Consider the following 23,147-nt stretch of genomic DNA (forward strand, 5'->3'; position numbering starts at 1 on the left):
TGACACCAAGGTATTCAAGAAGGGGTGAGGTTAACAGTTAACTTCCTCATGTTCTCAAAAAAGTCAATGAAAGTTTTACCATGTAAACATGTCAGTTCAAAATTCTAAAAATTAAGGTGGCTAAAGAATAAGCTTTCTTTCTAATTTCTATCAAAAGCTCTCCCATCATTACCACAGAAAACAGGGACAGCATTAATCGGTTTAGCATCATAATGTTTAGATAAGGAAATAACTGTACAATCTGCTTCATGATTTGAAAACGGATACCTGCGGGTCTGATACTTTGCATAATTTATTAGACTTTTTTAGGAGCAGTCTGCCAGGCATACTGCAAGCTGTTAAGAAAATATACTCTAAAACTGATAAATCGGGATAGACTGCTGTAAGCTGCGTAACACACAAATATAACAAACCATAACACTTTTACTGGGAAATGGTACTTTCATTCTGCTCCCAGAAAAAAATCTTTCATTTTAAGGTCTCAGAAAAAAGGCCGCTCATCTGGATAGACATTTGAAGCAACATGTTCCTCAGAGTCAAAGATTTCTGTTTGGGGAGAAACTTCAGGAAAAATGACCCACCCCCACCCTTCCCCACTGGTTCCTCTGACAGAGAACCTGTGTCAGACTGAGGGGAAAAGGTTTCTTTTAATATATGAAATAAGTTAAGAAAGAGACATTGAAATATTAAAGGCAGAAATTAAATCCTTGGCACAAATCCCAGAAGTCTTCCCTGGCCACCTTAACAGAAATAGAGGAAACATTTTTAATATTTCTTTCTATCCTGGGAGACTCCCTGGAAAAAAAACAACCCATGACAACAGCACTATCCTGGGGGTATCAGGCATCTCAGTACAGCTATGCAGAAGGTAATGACCTCCTTCCCCTGATACAACACGTGTGGTTTCTACCTCACCAGGTGAGGACAACCCTCCAGCCACAGAGGACATGTCCAACTCCTGGTCCACAGTAGCATCGTAAGACATCAACAGGCAGTACTAGTAATGGTTGCGGCACAGCCACAGCAGAATCACCTACTGGGGGTTGAAGCAGTGATGGAACTGGCCTGGCACCCAAAGACTTGTAGCAATTCACTTCTTATTTATGAGGCTAATGACCACCAGGCTTCTCTACAAGCCTAGCCATGTGACCCAACCCAGTGCTTCTTAAACACCTATAGATGGGGTTTGATAGTAAAGAGGTAGCCAAGGGTTATATGTGGAGGAGGGCATGTTATTTGGGAATTAATTTACATACTGTTGACCTCTGTCCAGAGACATGGGAGTCAGACAGGGGTTAACTTACAATTTCTTATCCAATGACTAAGGTTTCCTTTGAATAGGGTTAGGGATGAACTCTGCTTAATGTATATGGGGAGCTTATTCCACAGCACATACAAGGGATGGATAAAGCTTTAATCAATATCCAAATGCAGGGGGGACCATCTTGGTAAAGCAAAGTCATCTGTTAACCATGTCCTCCCATGCTGATAAATAGTGGATTCCCCTGGAGTGACATCAGAAAAGTACAGTTGTGTACACTTACCATAAATGTAGATGTTCGAGTGTATTCACTGTTGCAGTCATTACATTTGGGTAATCTGCTGGCAGGTTGCCCTCAGTTGGCCTGATTAAGAAAGTCTTGGGTCCTGCGTCGGTTACTGTCACTTCTTCCATGACGTCAAGTCATCAGGGGTATAAAACATGCAGCTGACGCCATTACATCAGTTTTTCTTGCCCCAAATGTCAGGTGCCCCCCAAATGGGGAGCACAAATAAATAAATAAATATATATATAAAACATTTAAAATACCACAAAATATACCGCCAATCAGAAGCAAATACACCAAAAAGGCTTTTAAACATAGTAAGAGAGGATAGGCATAGTATAGCAAGATAAAAACAGGGGGCTGGAGGGTGGGTAACCAGGACTGCAACAGTGAATACACTCGAATGTCTACATTTATGGTAAGTGTACACAACTGTACTACGTTCTTCGTGTTTCACTGTTGCAGTCATTACATTTGGGTAGAATCCCAAAGCTATGGTTGGAAGGATTGATTTATACAGCATTAGGAGCAGCTATAAGGCCCTGCAGGACAGCAGTGGCAAAGCCAGCTCTGGATTTAGAAAAGAGAGGTAAATGGTAATGTTTGGTGAATGTATGAACTGAGCTCCATGTAGCAGCTTCTAGAATGTCTCTGGTAGGAACTCCTCTGAGAAAGGCTGCAGAAGTAGATGCAGCCCTGGTGGAATGAGATCTGATCCCCTGGGGGATAGGTTTTCCATGATGCTTATAGCAGAAATGAATGCAATGGCTTATCCATTTAGAAATGGTTTGTTTTGAAATAGCCTTCCCCTCTGCCCCAGCAGCAAATGCTACTAGCAATTGTTCAGATTTTCTTTGAAGTTTACTTCTGTCCAGGTAGAATTCTAAGTTGTCTGTGCACGTCCAAGGAATGCAGCATCTGTTCCCCTTTGTTCTGTGGATTGGGACAGAAGGTTGTCAAATGAATGGACTGATTAAGAGCCACACTGAAAACCACCTTGGGCATGAAGGATGGATTGGTCCTCAGAGATACCCTGTCCGCATGAAAGATGATGAAAGACTCCACTGCCATAAGGGCCTGTAAATCAGATAGCCTTCTAGCTGAAGTGATTGCTAAATGGAAGGCTGTTTTCCAAGAAAGAAATTTTAAGTCTGCAGTAGCAGCTGGCTCGAAAGGAGGTAGAGTGAGCTTCTCCAAAACAAAATTAAGGTCCCAGGCAGGGGTAGGAGCTCTCCTGGGTGGTCTCAAGTTCTTTGCCCCTCTGAGATGCTGCATGAGCAGGGGATGAGAAAAGAGGGGTGGTTCTGTGTTATAGTGAGCTGAAATAGCTGAAGCGTGGATTTTAATAGAGGTAAAAGACAGGCCCTTGTGAAGCATCTCAGTTAAGTATTGCAAAATCCGAGGTAAATTGGGCGCTGCTGTGCTCATCCCTAAAGATTGGTTCCAGGCACAGAATCTTTTCCATTTGCCAGCATAAGAATTTCTAGTACTAGGTCTTCTCACCTCCAAGATGACATCCATCACAGGTTTGCTGAGGGATGCTAAGGGTGAACTTAAATGATTAGCCAAGCTGCAAGGTTCAATGTTGGGAGCTGAGGGTGCAGAATTTGGTTCTCCTGCTGAGACAGCAAGGAAGGTGTATGAGGCAGGTGCCAGGGAGATATTTGTGACACACTGCGCAGGAGTGGGTACCAGTGTTGGCGTGGCCAGTCTGCAGCAATCAAAATCATTCTTGGTTTCTCCTGTTTGACTTTTAGCAGAACTTTGGAGAGCAGAGGCAGAGGGGGAAAGGCGTAGACTGATAGGTTTTTCTAGCTGAAGGACAGAGCATCCACTTTCTAGGCTTTTTTGTGGGGAGTCCTTGTGCAAAATTTGTCCAACTGGTAGTTCTGGGCGGAAGCAAATAGATCTATGTCTGGGCTCCCCCATTTCCTTGTCAACATGTTGAAAATCCATGGTTCCAGTTTCCACTCATGTGGGTCCATGAGATTTCTGCGTAGTCCATCTGCCAGTGTATTCAATTTTCCTGGCAGGAATTGAGCTTGTAGGTGCACTTGGTAGCTCAAGGCCATGTTCCACAATGCCATGGCTAGTCTGCAGAGGGGGTAGGAATGTGTACCCCCCTGCTTGTTTATGTACCACATAACCGTGGTGTTGTCCGTCTTTACCATTAGTTGTCCTGGAAGAATATAGTCCTTGAAGGCTGTCAGAGCATTCTCTACAGCTAATATTTATTTTTGACATACGTCGGTGCATTTGATTTGGGTTCCATTTGCTCTGAATGCACTTCCCTGCCAGGTGAGCCCTCCATGCATAGTCTGATGCATCTGTAGTTAGGGTTTGGGTGGCAGGAGGTAGTGTGAATGGAAGTCCCTTGTTTTGGTAGCAGGCCTCTGCCCACCATTGGAACTCCAGGCGTAGGTAAGGTATGATAGGAATCATTGTTTCCAGGCTGTGACAATGTTGACTCCATAGACTTTTTAAGTACAACTGAAGTTTCCTCACATGCAGTCTTGCATACGGAATTAGAAGAATGCAGCAGGCCATGAACCCCAAGGCTTACAGTATTTGTCTTGCAGAAAGCAGGATTTTTGTGGCCACTTGTTTGAACCAAGTTACCAAATGAATTTGCTTTTCTGGCGTGAGGAAAGCCATCTGGGCAGATGAATTCAAGCTTGCACCCAGGAAAGTAATCTGCTGAGAGGGTACCAGTTGTGTTGTGATTTCTTTTCGTTTATGGTGTACCCCAGAGAAGTTAGAACCCTCTTTACAAATGCCAGATGATTTAGAAGTATAGCCTGGTTTTCTGCCTGAATTAGAAAATCGTCCAGGTATGGATACATTTGAAGATTTCTTTGCCTGCAAAATGCAATTACTGGAGTCAGGCACTTTGTGAATACCCTGGGCGCAGTAGACAAGCCAAAGGGCAGTGCAGAGAACTGATAATGCAAGTATAAGAACTGATAATCCATGTGCAATTAACAGTGGGTAAAACTGCCTTCCAGTTTATAGCATGCTACAGACCACCCTCACAAACCCAGGAACCTCACTCGGCCTTCCTGAGAACACTGGAAAATATGAAGATCTCTCCAAACACCATTATATTGGGCGACTTCAACTACCCAAACATAGACTGGGAGCATTACTCTAGCTCCAACACCCTAGCCCAAAGGTTCCTAGAATTTATAAACTCAAATGCTATGGAACAACTTGTTACCACTCCCACAAGAGGGGAAAACATACTGGACCTGACCATCACCAACATGGGGACTCTATGCTCCAGACCAGAAGTGTATCCCTCACTGGTAAGATCAGACCATAAACTAATCTCACTGGATATTCACATCCCGATCCCACCCCCTGCCCAGAAAACCACAGTGAAAAACTTCTCTAAAGCAAATTTCACACTCCTCAAAACCGAGGTGGAATCCTTCAAAGCCCCCGGGCCTGTAGAAAATACGGCCCAGACCGCAGAATCCTTTATAAACGCATTCTATGAACACCTTCAGTTATGCATGGATCATGCGATCCCAAATAAAACCAAGACCCAGTCCTCCAAAGGCAGACGTCCTGTCTGGTGGACCCCAGCCATAAACAAACTATACAATAGTAGGAGGAAGCTACTAAATGATAGAGCAAAATCCCAAAAAGGGAAGGCATCACTGATCAGTATTAGCAAAAAACTACGGGCACTCATAAAATTGTCTAAGGCCAGCTTCGAGAGAAAAATTGCACAGGACACTAAGGATAATCACAAGGCTTTCTTTAGTTATGTTAGGAACTTGGGTGGTAATTCCCAGATATGCTCAGAATTAGTCCAAAATGACAAAAAATACACCGAACCCACAGACATTGCCAACATCCTAGCTGACAGGTTCAGCACAAACTCCCCACCAAAAGGGCAAATATCTATCCCAGCAGAGTGCTGCCCCCCTGACATCTCAGATGCTCAGGTAAGAGCCGCCCTCTCCAAAGCAAAAAACACAGCATCAATGGGACCAGACGGTGTCCCGGGCTGCGTCCTACATGAACTCCAAGAAGAGCTAAACCCAAACATAAAACTACTGCTCAATCTCAGCCTTACTACAGGATATGTGCCCAAAGAGTGGCGTAGAGCAACAGTGGTCCCTCTCCATAAAGGTGGTGCCTCAACGGATCCTGGAAACTATCGCCCCACAAGCCTGACTAGCTTGGTCTGCAAAGCTATGGAAAGGATCATCATGGACCTCATAAATAAAGATATTGGGGACCTACAGACACTGAATCCTACCCAGTTCGGCTTTGTTAAGGGCAGATCCTGCCTCCTAAACCTGGTTGATTTCTTTGAAACAGGTCACCAAGGCCATTGACGAGGGGAAGGTGGTCCACACAGCCTACCTGGACCTCGCAAAAGCCTTCGATACAATACCCCACTCGGGCATTATAGATGAGCTCACCAGCTTACATATAAACCCCTATGTCACTAGATGGATTGCAAACTGGCTCAAGGACAGAACCCACATGGTTAGAATTGCTGGAGCCATGTCAGACTCCAAACCAGTTACAAGTGGTGTCCCACAAGGCTCAGTCCTGAGACCTCTCTTGTTCGGTATATATTTCTCAGAGGTACAGGCCAACACGGAAGGACTGTGGCTGACCAAGTTCGCAGATGACTGCAAACTGGGCGCCATAATCGACTCTCCAGCCGACACAAGCATCCTCCAAAAGGGCCTCATAGAAACAGACAACTGGTGCCAGAGCCATGACCTCAAGCTAAATGCCAAAAGTGTATAGTCATCCCTTTGGCAAAACAAAGTGCCCACAAATTACCACATAGGTGGTAATCCATTAAGTACAGAAGAAGTAATTAGGGACCTGGGGACCCAAGTTGATAGTAATCTCTCATTTGACAACCACGTGGCCAAAGTGGTTAGAAAAACATTTTATATAGCCCACCTAATCATGAAGGATTCACATCTAGATCAGGGAGGTCATCGTGCCTCTTTACTCATCCCTCATCAGGCCCATAATTGAGTACAATGCCCTTTGGGATGTACCTTACCAGACACCTGCAGCAACTGGAAAGACCCCAAAAGTACCTCACCAAGAGGATCAAAGGGCTCAAACAGATGCCATATGCTGCCCGGTTAAAGAAACTCCAGCTCTACTCAGTGGCATACCGCCTGGTCAGAGGCGATCTGTGCCTGACGTATAAAGCCATGTCCAACCCGGAATTAATGGACATGCTGCACCTCAGAAAATCCAAATCCCATCGAGCTATGCGCTCGAGAGACTTGAACCTCAGCACTGAAATAAATAGGACATGCTGGAGGGACAGATTCATAACCCAGAGGCTCCCTTCACTCTGGAATAAAATCCCAGTCCAGGTTAGGCAGAGTCCCTCATTGACTCTCTTCAAGAGGAATCTTGATGAGTGGATTGGGAGATCGTAGGTTTACCCCGGGTATCACTTCTGTGTCACTGTTAGACAGAGGCACAGTATACTAACCTCGAAAAAGGGCATAGCAAAATAAATTTAAAATGGGTGGCGAAAGCCAAACACATTCTGGCTAGGCTTATAAATGCCCTAGCCTAGTATGAACCTATGAACCTAAGTAGCCTGCTTTGAAGCGTAGGTATCTTCTGCAAGAATCCCTGACTTGGATATGCAGGTAAACTTCTTTTAAATCTAGAGTTGCCAGCCAGGCATCCTTGTCTAGCATAGGAAGTAACTGGTGAAGAGTCAGCATCTTGAATTTTGGAATGTCCAGAAAGGTATTTAGAGTAGACAGGTCCAGAATTGGACGCCATGGTTCGTCTTTTCTGGGTACCAAGAAAAGCCTGGAATAGAAACCTTGTCCCTTTTCCTCTTCTGGTACCGGTTGAATAGCCCCCATGTTTAAGAGGGAACGTACTTGTTTTTGAGCCTCTGCCCACTGATTTGGGGGCAGGTCTGGCCACCCGTCTGGTGTTGGCAACATGTGGAAATTAAATCTGTATCCCTGGGACACTATATTTAGAACCCATTTGTAATGGGTTATGAGTTCCCAGTTTTTTGCATGAAGAGCAATTTCTCCCCCCAGAGGGGAAGCTAAAACCAAGAGCTTGGTAATTTGAAAGGAAAGTCATTGAGACTGTTTACCATGGGGGGGGGGTTCTTACTTCCAGATTTGGAGGTGGAGGCTCCCCATTGCGTAGGTCTGAGAGTCCCCTGGGACTGAAACTTGGATCGTTTGGTGTGTCTGGGTTTGGCTTGAGAGGATCTGGAAGGAGTTGGAAAGGACCAATTCTTAGTAGGCCAGTGCCTACTAAATCTTGGAAGTTGCACTTGTCAGAAATCTTTTACAGTTTGCATAGATTTAGCTTTATCTTCCATCTTTTTTAGAACTTCTTCAGCCTTATTGCCAAACAGGCGGTCCTGATTTAAAGAAGCATCCAACAATTTCGCTTTAACATGATCAGGCAGAGATTGCTCCTTAAGCCAAGCATGCCTTCTAAGCACAGACCCAGTCACAACAGCCCTGCAAGAAGCCTCTAAGTAATCAAAACCACATTGCAAAGTATGTCTTCCAACTTGGTCAGCAGAATGCAATGTTGTTGCGGTTTGTCTTTCGGCTTTTCCCAGTTAGGGGTCGCCATAGCGGAACTCCGGTCTGCTAATGATTGGCAGTAGATTTTCACGAACGCAGAGGTGCCAGCTCGACATTCAACTTTCAACGAAGACACGCCCATTTACGCATGTCTTTTGAACGTCCACCCAACCGTGGGGAGGACATGCAGACTCCACACAGAAGGCACTCCCTGCACTCCAGCCGAGAATTGAACGGGAGAACCTCTTGCTGTGAGGCAACAACGCTATCGCTGCACCACCGTGGATAGTCATTCAGCAGAATGCAATAAATCTCGTAAATCTTTATTTTCCACACAGTCAGAAATCAACATAATTTTCTGTTTAAGCAGTCCAATAATATGCTGTTGATATTTTAGCATATGAAATTGGCAGTTTAAAGCCCTGACTGCCAAGGTTGCAGAAGTATAAACCTTTTTACCCAGTCTATCCAGCTCCCTGGCATCTCTATCAGAAAGGGTAGGACTTTTAGCAGTAGAAGCCTTAATGCCCTTCGGCCCCTGAGAAATGGTTTCTGGATCCGCAACAGGATTTTTGAAAATGAACTTGTGTGACTCGGGAACCCTGCAGTATCTGTCAGGTTTACTAGGAGCAGAAGCCAGGGAATCAGGGGCCATAATGGATTCCGAAAACACATCAACAATATCTAGTACAGGAGGCATAGCCAAAGGCCTATGCTGAGGTAGAAGAAGGAAATCTCTAAACCTCTTTTTTGATTCAGAAAATTCCTGACTTTCCCAGTGGAAACGTTCCCTTCAGGTATGTAAAGTTTCCCCAAAAGAAAAGTCCTCAGGGGGGAAGCAGAGGGAATGGAATCCTCTGCATCAGAATCCTCATAAGTAGGGATGGACAAATCCAGGTCATTAGAAGAATCAGAAGAAACAGAGTCCTGATCAGAAGATACATAGTCAAGCTCAGCCCTAGGCCTCTTAGAAGGGGGGGGGGGGTTGACCACCCCTGATTAGAGTAATAAGATCTTCAGCCATTTTGATCATTTGTTTTTTAGGCATAGGGGCCTGAATATGTGGCCTGGGCGTCAGTTTTTTAGACATTGATCGAGATTTAAGCTTTAGTATAGTAGGTGGAGTCAGTTTAATATGCAAGTCTGTAGGCCTGAATACACCCTCAGAAGCCGGTGCCTGCACAGCGGCTCCAGACCCATCAAAGGTAGAGAAATCCGCGGGTTCCATAGGTGAAGCATCTCGCAGCATACCGGACTCCAAATGGGTCTCAGTAGAGGCCTGCGAGTCAGAAGTAGCAGGTATTAGGGGGGTACGAAAGCATCTCACTGAGTACCAGTGAACTGGCGACTGGCTTAGGAGAAGTGTCATCAGCAGTTTTGGACCTCGACGGCCTGTCTCTGTCTTTTTCTTTGCGTTTTTTTGGAATCCCGGTAGTCGGATGGCTAATAGACATCATTTCTGGATAACTAAACAGAGAACCAAAATATTTAGAGGCAAAAATGTACTGACGACGGATAGTGCGCTGATTAAATAAAGCACAAAACCGACAGCAAGGTACGTCATGGCCAAGGCCTAGGCAAAGAATACAGTACAGTTGAAAATTCTTATGAGGTATTTGCTTTCCACAAGTAATGCAATTAACTTTTACTGACATCGGTAAGGAGCAAGAAAACGTTTCCCCAACGGGGTACTTAGCTTTAAGTTGAAGACTTCGGTTCTGAAACTGGAAAATGAAAATTTCAGGAGTCGGCCGACCGACACTTGCGAACTGTTTATGCTTCAGGCACCGCACGGCAAGAAAGACTGATGTAAAGGCATCAACTGCATGTTTTACATCCCTGACGACCTGACGTCACGGAAGAAGGGACAGCAACCGATGCAGGACCCAAGACTTTGTTAATCAGGCCAACTGAGGGCAACCTGCCAGCAGATTACCCAAATGTAATGACTGCAACAGTGAAACACGAAGAACATCTGTAGTACAACTCAGACAGACCAGGCTACATTTCTACTCCCACTAAAACTGAAGTACCAGTTTTCTTAATGTAAAGTAAAAAGTATCAGAAACAAATCAAGCAACTTCTACAAGTAATTCTCGCTTAAGCCTGCCTGTGTTTATCCTAACTCAGATAGACCAGGCTACCTTTCTTCTGCCACTAGAACTGTAGTCCTATTCTTAATATGAAAACACTCCTTAGTTAGCCACAAGTGTAAAGGTACTAAAACCAAATCTAACAACTAGCTACACAGTAATTACAAGAGAATTCAAAGGCACACAAGCCAGCGGTGAGGAACACGCACACTTAAGGCAACTTCAAAGTACACTAACAGACCAAGGAAGGGCCTCCCCCAGTTTCTTCTGTCCAGAATCAGTAAGATGAACAGAGATAATACTGGGAGGAGCATCTAGGGCCAGGTATACAGTAGGGGCAGGACACTCAAAAGCCTCCAGGTATAAAACGAAAACAGGAATAGTAAGGACAGGAAGGAATCAAACTCAGAAAAACACTTGGGCCCAACGTAAGCAATGCAGACTATAAAAATGCCTTAAATTAATAGCTTTTAATTTCAGATAAAGAGCAGACACGGCACACAATACTGATTTAAAAAGAAAAATATGTGCAGTTATAAATGTAGTTTAAATGTACTTCTCTGGATGTAAAATGGATGCATCATCTTGTAGATGGGGCAACAACAACCAAGGAGACCAGTAAATGTTCCATGGTCAGTTTGAACATGAAGCCTAGAAGGTATGTAGTGAGGACCATTAAGTCAGTACAGATCCTGACAGAAAAGTAATGATTTTGAGGTTAAAAAAAAAAAAAGTTCTACTGCCCCCAACATACTAACTCTACAGAAACATGTACAAAAATGTAGTCAAACAAATTTTACAGTTCTCTCTCAAACATTCCATTAAAAAAAATTCTAACACAAAACTAAAATTTATATTAAATAATAGATTTCTTCATAAAAATGAATAAATGGAAGGTTCGCCAGTAGTCTGGGCTTCTCCCCAGAGATCTGTAGAGATAACTTGGTCTTTCAGAGGAAACCTTTTCGGGGGAGAGGGAATAAGAGCTCTAAGACACAACTGATTATGACAATGTCCAGAAACTACTCGTCCTTTGCAGTGGCAATCTTGGGCAACTCCTTCACCACCATAAACACCAAAAAAAGCAAGCTTAGAATGTAGTCAGGACTGTGACAGCTAGGTCTGCACAGCCATCATACAAGGTAGCATTACAGGTACTAGACAGGATAAGAAAAAGTGATGTTTCAGGGCCTTCCACAATCTACAAAGAACCTTCTTCTTGGGGTTTGGTTAGGCCTAGAAGAAAAAGGCAGAGGAAGCTGAATCTGCTTCACAGTAGTGCACCAAAGTTGAGAAGGCCTGACCCTTTTTCATGGTGTTATCCATCATATCTTAAAATGGCAGACTAAAATTACTACCAGAAAGTAGTTTCCAGAATGGACTGCCTGAGAACCTCCTTAACACACAGCAGAACAGACTCAAGATGGTCACCACACACAAACATCTACCTGAGAATGCAGTCTTAGCCAAGGCATTGGGGAGGACAAAATTGCAGCACAGTACATGGAAGTATAATACTAATATCAAAGGCCAGACTAAAAAGTGAAGAGGCTTTTTAATGCATGATGTATTAGTGAAAGTCTAAAACCTGAAGTAATACATGCACCCCTGTTGTCCAAACCCCAAAGTAGCAAAAGAGAATACCACATTGTGCATACGATGTCGAAGGAAGACTTGAGATTCATTGTTTGGCAAAAGGGTGGCAAAGTGCCGTGGACCCTGGGCCATTGCTAGAATTAGGACATTATAAAAATCAGCTGGAAGGGTTGCTGGCAAGGATGTCTCTCTGCATTTAAAGGACTAAAAATAAAATACACTTTTTGAAGAAACAGTGTATACGAACATAGGTTGGTACTATGCTATCAGCCCTAGGACCAACACAAGCCTAGACATAACAATTTCCTGGCTATTTATTCCCACAGTATTTACTTCCCTGGACCCCTGTCTAGCAGGGCGACTGACGTGATCCCCGGGGTGAATTTCCTATCTCCCATCCAATCACCAAGGTTCCTTTTGAAGAGGGCCAAAGAGGCGCTCTGCTTGACATGTATGGGCAGTCTATTCCAGAGTCTGGGGAGTCTTTGGGTCAGGAACCTATCCCTCCAGCATGTCTTGTTCATTGTGATGACAAGGTTTAGATCCCTGGAGCGGGTGTCTCTGAGGGATTGGGATTTCTTTAAGTGTAGCATGTTCAACAGCTCTGGGTTTAACATGGCCTTGTATGTTAAGCAGAGATCGCCTCTGAGTAGACGATCTGCCACACAGTACAGCTGGAGTTTTTTTTTGAACGGCCAGCATACACCATCTGCTTTAGGCCTGTGATTCTTTTAGTGAGGTATTTCTGCGGCCTTTCCAGTTGTTGCAGATGTCTTGAGAGGTACATACCAAATGGGACGTTGTATTCTATAATGGGTCTAAGGAGGGATGAGGACAGTGGGACAACGACCTCCTTTTTTCTGGATGAAAAGCCCTTAGTGATGAGGTGTGCCATACAGAAGGATTTCCTGACTGTTATGGCGATGTGGTTATCGAAGGTGAGATCACTGTCCACCTGTGTCCCTAAGTCCCTTATCACACTTTCTGTGTTTAGTGTACTGCCACCTATGTGGTAATTCATGGGTACATGTTTTTTTCTCAAAGTGGATAACTATACATTTCTTGGCATTGCGCTTGAGCCCATGGCTCTGGCACAAAGCATCTGTTTCTGTAAGGCCCTTTTGCAGAATATCCACATCATTTGTGGATTCAATAATGGCTCCCAGTTTGCAGTCATCTGCGAACTTTGTTAGCCAGATTCCCTTAGTGTTGGCTTGTACTTCAGAGAAGTAGATGACAAACAAGAGCAGTCCCAGGACTGAACCCTGAGGTACTCCACTTGTCTGGAACTGGATTTGGAGTCAGCTACTTTTACAGTGTGGGTTCTGTCAGTAAGCCAGTTGGCAACCCATCAAGTGATATAGGGATTAATGCCCAGCTTAGTAAGTTTACCTATGACTCCAGAGTGGGGGATGGTGTTGAAGGCCTTGGCAAAGTCCAGATAGGCTGTGTGGACCACCTTACCCTTGTCCACAGCTATGGAGACTGACTCGAATAAGTCATTCAGGTTCAGGAGACAAGATCGGCCCTTCACAAACCCAAACTGCATGGGGTCCAGTGTTTGAAGGTTGCCAATGTCTGTTTATAAGTTCCATGATAATACATTCCATGGCCTTGCATATCAGGCTCGTCAGACTGATGGGGCGGTAGTTCCCGGGAACCAAGGTGGATCCCCCCTTGTGGAGTGGGATAACTGTAGCTGTGTGCCACTCAGTGGGCACGAAGCCTGAGGTGAGGCTATGATTAAACATGACACTTAGGTGAGGTGCCAGTTCATTTTGCAGTTCATGTAGTACACAGCCTGGGATGTAGTCTGGTCCCATGGATGCTGTATTCTTAGTTTTGGAGAGTGCATTTTTTACCTGTGTGGCCGTTATTACTGGAATTTGGCAATCGTTCGGTATTGAGATGGGCCCTTTAGTGGGTGAGAGGGGGTGAAGGTTGCACTGAATCGATCTTACAAGATATTGCCAATATCCTTGGGATCAGTATATTTAATGCCAATCTGTTGTAGCTCAGAGCAGATCTGAGCATTTAGATTCTTGACATAGCTATGGAATGCCTTGTGGTTGTCTTTGGAATCTTAGGCATCTTTTTGTATGTTTTTTAAATTACACAATGGCATCTCTGCTATCTGGCTCCACAAGGAAGAATGATCCAAGGCTACTTCTCTTCCTTCAGGTATTCAGTTAGAGACTTCTGTGGGAAAGGAATGGGGGGGGGGCATAAACTAATCCATTAATGCCTTTCAAGAAATAAGGGTGAATTGGAGGGTGGGGAGGCTAACCTCACCTATTTCAAAGATAATGGTGTCTAGGTCCTCAAACCCTTCACAGAAAGCTAAGGAGGAGGGAATGTTCTACCTCCCCACTACCAGCTCTACTAAGGGACAAACCTGTGCACAGCTGACATGCAAGGTCAACCATAAAATACACAGAAAGAGATCCAGCAATTGAGTTCACCTGCCAAAGTGAATGAACATAAAAGAATTGCAGTGGGTTGGTTGTGGTATCAATTCATGCTTTCTGAGGCTCTGGATCTTGCATCTGCATGAATAGATGCTATGAAATTACAAACATCTGCCTGAAGACCTGTACCTTGAGCCTAGCAGAAGAAACGGATGGTGGAGCCTTCTCTACCTTGGACATTAGACCGTACCAGGCCCAAGAGGACACTTGGAGAGGAGTTTTCAGCCATGAATAGGATTACTGTCTCCAGGATGGGTTACTCAAATAATCACTCCAAGGAGGAACTGGCTAATCACAAAGATGTTCTGGCCAGGCAACTACAATGATAGAAGGGTGCCTACACTTCAAGACAAATACCCCAAGGAGATAGCCAGGGCTATACCTCTTCTGAGGTCCCTTGTGTGGTGAAGTCAAACGTGGGAGGACACTCAAGACTCAACTCAAGGATGATCTCAACATGAAGACGGAACTGGCTGACCATTCAGAAAATGAATCATTAGTAGAACAGCTCTAACTGTTCAGGCCTTCCTAGGATACTTGTCACAGACATGTAACTACATACAGGACCCTCTAAACATTTTTTGCATTAGGTACTTCCAAATGCTACTGTCTTCCTGATGGCAAGGCAGACCAAAACCTTCATCACTCTGACAACCGCAGGCAACCAAGCTGGACCTCCAATAATTAGGGGATGGTTCTTTTCATGATCTTGCCATATCCAATTACAGAAAAAGCCAGTGCATGTCTTGCATCATCTGGATGCTTACAAAATTTGACTCTAGGCAGCGAACACAGAAATTGTTGCAAGCAAAAGACAGGACTGAGACCTGAACTGTGCAACAGGCAAAAAAGATCAGGGTTTCAGTGGGCAGCAGGGCTCTCCAAGCATACTGTACAATGTCAAAGCATGTGCTGATGTAAGAATATCACACTATAAACAGCAGAAGCATTAGAGGGGGAAAAACACAGTGGAAATGAAGAGAGGATAAACCCAGATGTATACTCAAAGATGGGAGTGTCTGACATTATACAGGTATTCATTTTAGATTGGGCCTAAACTGCACAAACAAGGGAACATCCACACCATATATGATACAGCCCACGTGTGCGCATATGCCATTAAAATGGATACACAGTCAAAGATGCCATTCAATAGTCATAAAAAGGTACAGCAGTGCAGCAAGGAATTAAAGCTTAAATACACTGAATGGAATGACAGCAACACTGTGTGTATGCAAAAGAGTAAGCAAGTTCTGCCTTGTCCACCAAACAGATTAACATACTGTGCTCTATTAAAGCAAGACAGCAATTTCAACAAAAAGGTAATACAAAATAGTGTTATAAATATTTTCAACTAAAAACAGCTACTATGTTTAAACTTTATTTTAAACGCTTAAATGATTTACCATCCTCTGGTCTGATCAATGCCCTCAGCAATGAAGTCAGCAGGGAAGGTGTCTTCAAATTCCTTTCTGTTTTCAAAAGGATAATGAACCTGAGCATAAGGCATGCTGCCGCTTTCAAACCAGCAGTCAAACACTTCCGGAACTCGATGCAAGACTCCTTTACCACAACGTGAAGGAATTGTAAGCCCATCCACACTGAAATAAAAAATGCAAACACTGTGGTTAGCTTAAAACTCACAATTGAAAATATGAATGTCTAGTAAACTATCTAAAAAGTAAGAGTTTGCAAAGGTTTAAAAGGGACTTAAATGTTTATTTAGCCATGACGCAGGACACAAAAGGGCAAGGGCAAACAACTTAGAACATGTAAGCATTTATGTACGAGAGTGTGTGTGTGGATATGTATATTATATTATGTAGCTAAATAGATACACACACACGCGCACACACGCACGTGCAAACACGCACGCACACAGCACACACACGCACGCGCACACATGTATATCCATCCATTCATCCTCAACCCTTTTCCCATTCTGCACATGTGGTCGGGGTGTACCTACAACATGGACAATTATTTCGAGCAAAGGTTTACAGCATCCAGTGGCTAGCCTTGGCATGGTAGTTCATTCATACCACCCACTCACACACACACACACACTCACCTACGGCCAATTTAGAGTGTCCAATCTACCTACTGCATATGTCTTTGGAATATGGGAGGAAACCGGAGCTCCTGGAGAAAACTCATGTGACCGCAGGGAGGACATGCAGACTTCACGCAGAGGGCACCCCAGCTGAAAATCAAAATGAAGAACCTCTTGCTATGAGGTGACAACGCTAACCACTGCACCACCATGGCCACCCCAGTTTGTGCACATCTCTATGGATACACATTGTGCATATATTTTACTACACACACATTTTTTGTTTTGCTAACAACTACATGTTCATATGTGCATATAAATATTTTTCACTACCTATGTATACCTATTTGCACTTGTACATATAAAAGTATATAAACAGAAATATGATATCTATTACACACGCACATGTATCTTTTCAATCCAAATCAATGTGAATATTATTTTGATTTAAAGAATAATTACGTTATCTGTTAATTTAATAAAATGGAATGGTAGGAAGATATGCACTTTATTAGCTTGGTAAACAGGAAAAGAACTCTTAAGATTTTACTGTGCACTAGTTAGGGCACTTGCTTCTTTCCATGGTGCTGTATGACCATGGGATTAGTACATAAAAGCAAGGAAAAAGGGGAGGAGGTACTTCTCACCCTTCAAAAACATTTCCTGTAAATGCAAAAGGTGTTGCAGTGCTTTCAGTTTAGATACTTGTGAATGTGTTGCTCTTATTTCAGATGTTCTGGCTAACATTTCAGGTTTAGATAATTTGTCCGATTGATTTATCTCTTAAAAATATATACAAACACATGCATGTATACATATGTGTATGTGCATATATATGCACACAAATTCATATTTTTTATAAATATATATATATATATATATATATATATATATATACACACACACACACACACACACACACACACACACACACACACACACACACACACACACACAAACACAGACAAACACAAACACACGCACACGTGTGATACACAAGTACATCATGACTGCAACCAGCAGTAATTGCCTAAAGGATGGTACAGTCGCTGGACCCCACACAGTTCGGCTTCGTCAAGGGCAGATCATGCCTCCTGAACCTGGTGGATTTCTTTGAGACAGTTACTCAGGCTATAGATAAGGGAAAGGAGGTTCACACGGGTTACCTTGACCTTGCTAAAGCATTTGACACCATTCCCCAATTCAGGTATTATTGATAAGCTCACCAGCCTGGGCATAAACCCTTACGTCACAAGATGGATCGCAAACTGGCTCTCAGACAGATCCCATAAAGTAAGAGTAGTGGGATCTATGTCCGAATCCAGACCAGTAACGAGTGGTGTGCCTCAGGGCTCTGTCCTGGGGCCCCTCCTGTTTGGCATATACTTCTCAGAAGTACAGGCAAGCACGGAAGGGCTGTGGCTAAGTTTGCAGACAACTGCAAACTGGGTGCTATAATAGAGTCTCCGGCCGACATGGAGATCCTCCAGAAGGGCCTAAATGAGACTGATGCATGGTGTCAAAGCCATGGTCTCAAGCTAAATGCAAAAAAATGCGTAGTAATCCCGTTTGGAAAAAACAGAGTACCCGCAAACTACAACATAGGAGGTAATCCCCAGACATCTGAAGAAGAAATAAGGGATCTAGGGACCCAAGTAGATAGTCAGCTTTCCTTTGATAACCATGTTGCCAAGGTGGTTAGAAAATCCTTCTATGTGACCCATCTGATCACGAAAGGGTTCGTATCAAGATCTTAGGATGTAATGGTGCCCCTCTACTCTTCCCTCATCAGACCCATTATTGAGTACAATGCACCAATTGGAATGTACCTGGCTAGACATCTCCAGCACCTGGAGAGACCACAGTGGTACCTAACCAAGAGGATTACTGGTCTCAAACAGTTGCCCTATGCAGCACGATTGAAAAATCTAAGACTGTTCTGTTGCATACCACTTTCTCAGAGGCGATCTCTAACGTACAGAGCCATGTCCAACCCAGAATTGTTGAACATGCTCCATCTTAGCAAAACCAAATCTACTCGAGCTACACGCTCTAGGGATATAAACCTCAACACAACAATGAATAGAACATGCTGGAGGGATAGATTCTCTTCGCAGAGACTTCCCTTACTATGGAACAGGGTCCCGATCTACATAAGACAGAGCCCCTCACTATTACTCTTCAAGAGGAACCTTGATGAGTGGATGGGTAACAAAGTTCACACCGGGGATCACACCAACAGCACTACTAGATAGGGGCAAAGGGTACTAGCTGCTAGTACAAGGGTCTAGGGAACTACTAAAGGAGCGGTGAATACCACACAACGTGGCTGGGCTAATATATGCCTTCGGGCAGATAGCCCAGTACCAACCTATGAACCTATAGGCTAGAAAAGGGCTATTAGGCATGTTATACACAGCATGGTATGTGAAGTATTGATGAGACAGAGTAATCTGAGCAACAAGTAGTATTCAAAGGCAAGCATTTCAGCCTTGTTCACCTTTAGAGATCATCTGTGTTGCCAAGTAATCAAAGGTACAGTGAGGACATAGCTGAAAGCCAGTGTTCAGACAATTTTTCCTCTGAAGTGAAGATGCAGAGAGGCCCAAGAAGTCAACTCTTGAGATAGGGAGCCTTTGTCCAAAGTTGTGGAGCTATGATTGAAGTCCTGGTGGTTGGAATCATGGGCCATATGTTTTGTTAAAAAATGGGAAGCCATGGACACTGCTATACACAGCTATTGAAAAGGTCCTTCTTAAAAGACTTTTAACCAAAGACTTTTGAGACTTGCTTGCCAGAAACTAAAGTGACACAAAGACTTGATTTTTTTTTTTTGCCACAGACTTTTATTTTTATTCTCCTTAAGACATAGGCTACTGGGATGTTTGTACTTGTGTACCAGAGTGCTGGTTATGTATACTAGAGTACAAACCAGAAGAGATGTTACTACTCAGAGAGAAGTCTGGCAAATGTTACGTCATTTTCCTTACAGAGAATCTGGTACTACTGCTGCTCAACAGGACAAGACCAGATGGGTACGACTTAGTGTTACCCATTTTATTATGTGACTAGAACTGCATTTATCAGAGTAAGGCCTGGTGAAAGACAAGCTTTTTAAGTTGTGTTTGGACTACTTTAAAAACCGTTCCTTGAGAATCGATTGCAAGGGGCTATCTATCATGTCTACTGTATATCTTTAGCCTTTCTTAGTAGAATGCCACAGGAGCAGCTATTTAATCCTGTACCATAGCTACATGACAGAAGCTGTTATACTTTACAAAGCAGTTGGACCAACAAATAAATAAAATAAGAGTATGCTTACAGTTGCTTGGTAAACTCATTCCACTGAGCAGGGGAGTTTAAAGGGACAATGGAATAACAGAGTCAGAATAATCCTCAGCAGCAAGAAAAAGCAGCATCATAGATGGGATGACACAATGCTCTTTTGAGTTGTTCTTGAGAAATACAGTCAAGTGCTTCTGCAAAAAAAGGATAGTGACCCAAAGACAGTCCATATTAGGGCTCAACAAACTCAAACTCACTCAGAAGAAAGGTTTTACCAGTGGAGAAAGTTATTACTCTTCAGACTCCACATAAAACCGCAGAAAGGTATGGAAACCTAGTCTGCACTATTTAGCCAGACGTGTGGGGTATGCGCAGTATTCTCGAAGGGTATGTGCTGATCTGGCAGGAAGTGTAGGTGAAGATGGAACATGAAACAAAGGAAAGAAGGCTCATCTGACACAAGGTAATATTCCTGAAGGGTGCAGTACTACACTCTAATGTAGAATTACTCAAGAAGGCAGTACCACAGTAGTAACTCAGGCCTCCGCAAGACATGAAAAATAAGACTGGTATACAGACTTTAAGATATCAGCCCTGATGAGGGATAATAATCCAGCACCCTCCCAACCCCACAACCTGGATCAACATACAGTGTTAGACCTATATGGAGAACAGATGAAGGTCTGACCCCGAATATCCCTGACCCACAGACTAGTAAGTAAAGGGACTGTCCCCTAGGATAAGACTGGTTGTCACTGGGCTCCTGCGAGTTAATGGCGAGGAAGTGTGTATGCTTGTTACTGCCCACACCTTGAAATATCTTCCATGGTCTAAGCTTTCAAGCTTAGAAATTGTGTGGCCTCTTGTTTCTCACCTCCCTATCTATTAATATGGAGGACTGGCACAAGCTTGAGTTCTCGCTTGTCAAAGATGGGTTCATCAATTGTAGGACCCAAAAGCCACTGTAGCAACAGATCAACCTCCAAGTGCACCATGGCTTTGGTTTACCTCAAAGTTTCAGTCCTTGTGATGGTACTCTAGCTGAAGCCTGGGGCTTTACAAAGAACCCCCCCCGTCAATCCTGATATGAGGAACTTTTGACCACCTCTGTCCACTTGATGGCAAGGCAGACCAAAAGCTCCAATATTCAGCATTTCCAGGTACTATTTTTGAACAAAAGACATTTATGCCAGTGCTTCACAAGACAGTAAAGGCAATGCCAGTCAGCCTTAACCAGTAATATGACCACTACAGTTACACTTTGTGGTACTATACCTAGAAATTAAAATGCAGGAAAACTCTGCAAACATACAAGACAAGACCAACCAGGTTATTTGAGTGGCAGAACAGTAGCATTGGGCTCAAGGGCTAAGTGAATTTATGCATTTATTTTTTAATGTCAACCTGTGGAGGCCCACCATGTACAGGACTTTCCAAGAAAAAAATGCCACTGTGATTAGTGGAAAAGGTGACCATAAACATACCCCCATCAAGAAGGACCTCTTGATGTTAGATCTGCTTATTTAAATGACTCCCTGGGAGCAGCAGCCTATTTTCACTCATGATCTAAATAAAAAAAAAAACACATGCATACACACAAGGTGAGTTATAACAAAATCTATTACTATCAAAATACTCCTGAAAATGTGTAACTTGTTCAATGTCACCATTAAACAAACAGTCAGTGTAAATGACAATACTTACTCAAAACCAATTCAGAGTGCTTTAGAGTACATATGTTGTCTTGGTCTGCTACTGCAGGAAATATTAGTATCTGTTAGAACTAATGCTGCTCTTATGGCTTTTAGCTTGGGTTAAAGAAAAAGAAATAGTTGTGTAAAATCTTACAATAACCATAGATTCCCTTCTCTTCCATGTTGCAGTATTCTTACCATGGGATTTCCTGCCTCAGGTGACCCGACGTCAGTTCCTATAAACTAGGGACCTTAAATGTGACGTCTGCACACCCAGACCTCAGAACTTGAAGGCCAGACAGACAGTCGTAAGAGAGGAATAAGTGATTGTCAGCTAGAAGAGTCAACTGTCATATGTTGGCTAGTTGCTCTTGGTTAAGGATAGAGCTTCCAAGAAGCTAGGAGTTAGGTTAGTCGTCCAACGTAATGCAGGGAGGAGGTGGGAAGGATGGAACACTGCAAAATGGAAGAGAAGGGCATCTATGGTTATAGTAAGATTTTACACAACTATTCTGTGTCTTTCTATTTCTATGTTGAGGTATTCTTACTGTGGGACAGTACCACAGCTAGCTAGAGGTAAGGGTGGAGGCAGAGGTGGAAGATTCCAGAAACCCGTGCAGGACTGTCCTAGCAAAGCCTTCCCTGGCTCTGGAGGCTTGATCTAGTTTGTAGTGTTTGGTGAAGGTGTGGATAGTGGACCAAGTGGCAGCTTCTAAAATGGAAGTTGTGTCCAGCCCTTTAAGGAAGGCTTTTGAAGTAGCCATAGCTCTAGTGGAATGAGCTCTCATCCCCTGGGGCAAAGGTTTGCCATGGTGAGAGTAGCAGAAATGACTGGATTTTCTGATCCATCTTGAAATAGTTTGCTTGGAAACTGCCTTGTCCATAGCCCTGGGGTGGAAGGAGACAAAAAGTTGTTCAGATTTTCTGACAGGTTTAGTTTTGCCTAGGTAGAATCTAAGTTGTCTGTGTACATCCAGGGAATGGAGAATCCTCTCACTCTTGTTAGTTGGGAGAGGGGAAGAAGGTAAGCAAGGTGAATAGATTGATTTAAGGACAGCTCGTTTACCACTTTAGGCATGAAGGAAGGGTTACTGCGTAAGGTCACCCTGTCCTTGTGGAATACAGTGCATGGTGGGGGGCAGGCCATTAGTGTCTGTAACTCTTGACACCCCTCTAGCAGAAGTGATGGAGACCAACAGTACAGTTTTCTATGTACAGAGTTGTAAAGTAGCATTGCTAGCCGGTTCAAAGGGGCTAAGTGTTTAGTTTCTCCAGGACAAAGTTTAGATCCCAGAGTAGCGGGATGGGTTTTCCAGGTGGTCTGATGTGTAAGACCCCTCTCAGGAAAAGTTTAACACCTACGCTGGACAGTAAAAGGGGGTCTTGAGGCAGGCAGGCAGATATGGCTGAAAGATGTACTTTCACTGAGGAGTAAGAAAGGCCATCATTAATGAGTTCACACACATATGTAAGGACTAGGAAGGGTTAAACTGACTGGGGTCTCTTTCTTTACAAAGACACCATTTTGAGAATCTCTCCCATTTTGATAAGTATGATTTTTTAGCAGCAAGTTTCCTGGCCTCCCTCAGGACTGTAAGCACGACCTCTGAATAGTGGTGTCTAAAAGGGATTAAACATTTATCACCCAGAGTGTTTAGTGCTAACATCTGTAGGCGAGGATGGATTAGGGTTCCCTTTTGCTGTGTGAGAAGGTCCACCTTCTGGGGTAACTTGTGGTGATTGCCCTTGGCTACTGAGTGAAGTAGGAGGAACCAGTGATTTTTGGTTTGTCCTTCCTGATTTTCAGTAGGACCTTTTGAATAAGAGGGAAGGGGGAAAGGC

The 23,147-nt window shown here is 43.6% G+C and overlaps 1 protein-coding gene across 2 annotated transcripts in view; it reads right to left on the reverse strand.

Moving 5' to 3' along the window:
• Positions 1–23,147, reverse strand: part of IARS1 (isoleucyl-tRNA synthetase 1) — a 1,809,950-nt gene that overhangs the window by 1,147,493 nt on the left and 639,310 nt on the right. For both annotated transcript variants that reach the window (XM_044077404.1, XM_044077403.1), the window contains one exon: positions 15,680–15,874. In XM_044077404.1, coding sequence (XP_043933339.1) covers positions 15,680–15,874 — 195 coding nt within the window. The remainder of the gene's footprint in view (positions 1–15,679; positions 15,875–23,147) is intronic.

Source organism: Protopterus annectens, chromosome 7.part0 (assembly GCF_019279795.1).
Source record: "Protopterus annectens isolate FY-2018-M chromosome 7.part0, PAN1.0, whole genome shotgun sequence".
Taxonomy (NCBI): Eukaryota; Metazoa; Chordata; order Ceratodontiformes; family Protopteridae; genus Protopterus; species Protopterus annectens.